The sequence below is a fragment of the Culex quinquefasciatus genome, chromosome 2 (genome assembly GCF_015732765.1).
Source record: "Culex quinquefasciatus strain JHB chromosome 2, VPISU_Cqui_1.0_pri_paternal, whole genome shotgun sequence".
Taxonomy (NCBI): domain Eukaryota; kingdom Metazoa; phylum Arthropoda; class Insecta; order Diptera; family Culicidae; genus Culex; species Culex quinquefasciatus.
In genome coordinates, this window is record NC_051862.1 from 44,467,049 (window position 1) to 44,472,843 (window position 5,795).

Sequence of the window (5,795 nt, forward strand, 5' to 3'; positions counted from 1 at the left end):
GTTGAACCAGGGTATGATGAAGCCCCGCGTTTTGGCGAACACCGGTGTTTGTAATCTTGCAAATCTATGTCATTTAATTCATCGATCAACAAAATTTCGCCGCAGGTTCAACTCGAGAGGGAAGCATACAGTTTTAGGTCCCCAGAAGCATGTACACATTGAATATTTCAAAAATATTTAAACAGGGCCGAATGGTTTTTCTCCAAAGTTTTTTGATAGAGAATTAGCGCGGTTCGTTGCTGTTGCTTACAAGCAAAAATTGCATGCAATATGTGGGAGTAGCGAACAGCACTAATTCTCCATACAAACTTTGGAGAAAAAACATTCGGCCCTCTCTAAATATTTTTGAAAAATTCAAAGTACACGTGTTTCAGGGGACCCCAAACCTCATGCTTTTCCTCGAGTTAAGCCTGCGCAGTAGGGTGACAAGAAAAATTGAAAATTTTGGAAAATCTGAAGACATACCCCCTGGCTCGATTCTTTAGGCAATAATAAGTAACTGTGCCAATTTTGAGCCAAATCGGTAAAGGTTAAGAAGTCGCCATTTATCGTTGATATTTATATGGGGAAAATCGAAAGTACATATATAGAAAAATATTTTTTTTTTCCAAAAAATCAACAAAAAACAGGACAAACTCGGATCGTTTTGCACCCTTCGACAAAGTTGTAAGGAATTGAATTTCCTACAAGAATCTCACACTTGGTCAATTTTGGATGGGACCAGCGCCACCTGACAGAAAAATAATGAAACGATGTTTTCCCCATACATTTTCACGATTTCCCCATAAAACATCAACGATAAAAAGCGACCCCTTAACCAGATAGATTGATTATTAAATTTTGGATATTTTTTCAAAAGAGCACGAGGCTACAAAACACAATCAAACAGTTAATTCTTATGCAGAGTTTGCTGAACTTTTGGAAAAAAAGGTGCAGGTGGTTATGTTACACATGACCAGTATGACAAAGAACTTTGCAAGATGATTGTTGAAATTTTCGATTAGAATGTCCGGTCCAAATTCCCCCCTTATAATAACCGTCCTATCGAACTAAGGGGACGGAAATTGCAAGTGGAGCTGAAATAGAAATCGAAGTGAAATCAATTTACTTTCCTTCACCACTCGAAAGTTACCAAGATGCGGGAGTGTTTTTGCAAGGCTGTTGCAAGCAATCGGCGGCAGTAAAGGAAATTTGAACAGCAGACATTAAAAACTACCCTTTACAGGGCACTTAATGATTACGAGATAGTTATTCTAAATTTCCAGAAACAGATTTTCATAGTGGCACAAAAAAATGTGCATCGCATTAGTCTATTTATTACTTCCTGCCTAATAAGCAATATATTTTAACTGCTTAATTTCAGATAATGGCCAAATGCAACTTTTTATGTCCAGTATCAAAATCCCTAAAGTTTGATACCCATATTGCCTTAACTCTTATGGTTCCGCAAATGTCCCCTTATCGGAACATCCCCGGGGCCTCCGGCCACTCCAGGTGGTGGCCACTACTGCCAAAATGGCAAATTTCATGTCCAGTATCAAAATCCCTAATGTTTGATACCCATATTGCCACAACTCTTACGGTCCGGAAAATGTCCCCCCATCGGAACATCCGCGGGGCCTCCGGCCACTCCGGATTGTGGCCACTACTGCCAAAATGTCAAATTTCATGTCCGGTATCAAAAACCATAAAGTTTGATACCCATATTGCCCCAAGCCCAACTCTTACGGTCCAGCAAACGTCCCATCGGAACATCCGCGGGGCCTCCGGCCACTCCGGATTGTGGCCGCTACTGCCGAAATGTCAAATTTCATGTCCAGTATCAAAAACCATAAAGTTTGATACCCATATTGCCCCAACTCTTACGGTCCGGCAATTGCCCCCATCGGAACATCCGTGGGGCCTCCGGCCACTCCAGGTGGTGGCCACTACTGCCAAAATGTCAAATTTCATGTCCAGTATCAAAATCCCTAAAGTTTGATAACCATATTGCCCCAACTCTTACGGTCCAGCAAATGTCCCCCATCGGAACATCCGCGGGGCCTCCGGCCACTCCGGATTGTGGCCACTCCTGCCAAAATGTCAAATTTCATGTCCGGTATCAAAAACCGTAAAGTTTCATACCCATATTGCCCCAACTCTTACGGTCCAGCAAATGTCCCTTTATCGGAACATCCCCGGGGCCTCCGGCCACTCCGGATTGTGGTCACTACTGCCGAAATGTCAAATTTCATGTCCAGTATCAAAATCCCTAAAGTTTGATACCCATATTGCCTTAACTCTTATGGTTCCGCAAATGTCCCCTTATCGGAACATCCCCGGGGCCTCCGGCCACTCCAGGTGGTGGCCACTACTGCCAAAATGGCAAATTTCATGTCCAGTATCAAAATCCCTAATGTTTGATACCCATATTGCCACAACTCTTACGGTCCGGAAAATGTCCCCCCATCGGAACATCCGCGGGGCCTCCGGCCACTCCAGGTGGTGGCCAGTTTCAATGATCGACTCCCGCGACTGGCATGTCTTAGCTGGTCCTTGCCTCCAAGCCATCTGCTCCCGGACCTCCAGGCCATCTGCTACCGGGCCACCATGCCATCTGCTTCTGATGTGTCCTCGTCGACGTCCAGCAATAGAATGAATTTTCGGGACCGACCGAGCCGAGTTTTGTTGGCTCGTCGACGATCCGAAAATTATGAGGTGGAGTGGGGGAGATTTTAGATACATCAATCTCACGTCTCTCGATCGACTGATTGGGAAACGTTCGTTCATCCAACCAGCGTGCACCAAAAGGAGGGGAAATTTGCCGAGAGGGGAATTCGTCACGTAACGTTTTCGCTTCGCGAAAATTTTGGATTGACACCACGTATAGAAACCTTAGGATAAAGTTCTTTGTCAAAACTGATCAAGATGATCTCATTAAAAAACATTTTTGTAAAATTCTGATAATTCATGACGAAAACATGCAAGTCCGTTATTTTTGTATATTAACATTTTTGTTTTTGTCGGCTCTACAGTTTTGTAGAATATAGTTACATTCTAAAATGTAATTCAGCACAGTCACAAAAAATCGTAAAATATTTTTTCTGGTTACAAATGTAAAAATCTCTTTTTACGGGTTAAATCCCATTTAAAATCCAAATGGAAAGCGCCAGCTCCTGTCACGTCCAATCAAGCTCATTTTTGGGATTTGGGCACAGTATGCCGGAACAAACCCCTGAATGCCCGTCAAAAAGTCATTTTTGTTACATCCTAATGCAAGTTCAAAAAGTAAATAAATTTTTCCCTAAATTACATGTCTCTCAATTTTTTACAGTTCAGTAACGGGGAATGGCATCAAGTTTAAAAATATTTTGTTTATCAAAAATACGTTTTCTGAATTAAACATTTTTTTTACAAATTTCAATTTATTTAATAAAGTATATTTTAAATGAACGAATAAAAAAAACTGATTGGACGAAACATTTCATGTTTTACTAATAAGGGGTACCAGCAATTTTAATTAAATCATCTAGCCAAGATAAGGTTGAGAACCGCTACCTTAGAGAAAGTTTCACGAAAAGATTGACTTTTATTTACAATCAATTTAGAAATATAATAATTCAGAGTATTTTCAACATCTATTTTAGTAAATTTAAATTTCAACAAAAAAAATTTTTTTTTTCTCGCTTATGAGGCTGGTTTGGGCAACCGTAGTTTTACTGAAAACTTTACATATCTTTTTTTATGTTTTTCTTAATGAGTTTTAAGTCATCTGATATGCATTAATCTTGTATAGTTTTATTTTGTAGCGTTAGTACTATGCTCAACCTTGGTACTAAAACCTCCAATCATTATCTTTTACCTATCCTGTTTATCATAAGCCACTTTTTTCGATTCTTGTTATTTATTTAACTTTTTTTAACAGAAAACATTAGCATTCAAGTGTGTCAAAGCATAATCTGTGCAAATCAAAATATTATTGCCAATTTATTATGATATAAAGATCACAAAAAAAGGTATTAGAAAAGTCACATGACACAAGCAAAACAGATTAAACCTAAGATTTTCAAAAGACTTAGATGTTGTAAGTTTTAAAATTGGCATAAAAATTTAATTTTGGTTAATGTTTAAGTCAAATCCCAGTTAGAGGTTATGTTTTCATAAGTTAATTTACAAATACGTTTACAAAGATCTTTGTAGAATACGGAACAATTTGCCAACCAGTGTACGTTTAGCTCTTATGAATTAGAACCCTCTTGTTTTCCCTTGGGTAAAGCTCATTTTTAACGCTCCACAGTATAGTTCAGTGCCACTGTTTTGGAGCCGTCAGCAAAGCTGGTGGTTCAGTTTTCCAGCTTAATATAGGCCATGCCATACGATGCACGGGAGGCAGTGGCAGCACACATGAACACTGTCACCTGGATCAAACAACTCACGTGGGACTACCGAATTTCAATTTATTGATCACTGGGTTTGGGGTTCACTTCCTACTAGTCGGATAAGGGATAACTTTTAGAGTGGGAATATTCCAGCATTTCCAAAGAGATAGTCTAATAAAAAGTTTATTGCAGTATAATTTACACCATTGTCGTCTTCATGCGCGCGACAAGATTCAATCGTTACGAATTTTTATTGGGTATAATCGGTCGGAACTTCTGATAGATAACGGGTTCCTCCGCCGTCGGTTCGATAGCTTTGTTTACTCCAGCGTGTTCAGCTTGCAGGTGACCACGTTCCCGGGAAGACAAACCGAAAACGGAGCGTAGTAGATGTAGTCCTCGAAGCAGTCCACCACGGTGACCTCTCCGTTGGCGCAGTCGATGTACTTGTTGCAGTTCTGGGGGTGTGGAATCCTTCCGCTGTCCACGTTGCCACAGTTGAGCTCGATCGGTTCTTCCGTCGTAAATTCCCCATCGTCCGAGCCGGTGTTTCCCCGGTAGGGACAAACCTCCTCCGTAAAGGGGACACAATCGTCCACGACCTCGTCGTAGATGTTCTCCGGTGGGCACAGGTGAGACTTGTAGATCATCTCGTCCCGACAGTAGTAAGCTCCGTTACAGCAGGACGGGAAGTAGTCCCAGGTACCGTCCGGCTTGCCGGCGCAGATCGTGTCCTCGGGGAAGTCCTCCTGGAAGAACACGTAGCACCACCGGAGGGTACTCTCCGCTTCGGCGCGGGTCTTCAACGCCAGCCGGACGTTCGAGCCCATGATCACTTCACCGGAGGTGAGCTGAACCGCGCAGAACGCCACCAGCAAATTTATGAGGAAGCTCTTCATTTTGGTTTGAAAGTTGCACTTGTTTCGAAGGTTAGAACTGAACTGCGATGACACCTGGAGCGGACAGGTAATTTTTATACCAAAAACTCGGTTTATGATCCAATTCCGGTGGATTGACAACGATACCGGGTATTATCTTTATGATTCCCCCTCGGCGTCGTCGCATCGTGCCGAATTGTTGACTCACTGCAGGAGAGGGGTTTTGAGACTGAGTTTCGTTGATGGGAGTGGTACCGGCGGTTTCAAAATGTGGTAGCGAGAAATTGTCAATGCGTAAGCAAATGTTTACCGACTTGAGTGGTTTACAGGTAGCGATGATATCTGTACCGCAGTTTGATTTTTTGATTTATGGGTGTGATGGGAGTGATTGTATATTTTGCCATTGTGGAGCTGCATACAAGCTTAAGCAAACGAACATGCACTTTTTTATTGTTTAAAAAATTAAAAACATAAACTGTGAAATAATTATAAGTTTTAAATACTTAGATTTTTAAATGACTTCGGTTGAATTTACCGAATTTTAAGCTGCTGAACAGTT

General features: G+C 41.4%; 1 protein-coding gene across 1 annotated transcript; it reads right to left on the reverse strand.

Annotated features, from left to right (window-relative positions):
- Positions 1-4,513: 4,513 nt before the first annotated feature.
- Positions 4,514-5,310, reverse strand: LOC6040977. Its single transcript, XM_001850245.2, has one exon. It carries the CDS (start codon positions 5,255-5,257, stop codon positions 4,679-4,681), a length of 579 nt encoding a protein of 192 aa, XP_001850297.2. The 5' UTR covers positions 5,258-5,310; the 3' UTR covers positions 4,514-4,678.
- Between the last annotated feature and the right edge of the window lie 485 nt (positions 5,311-5,795).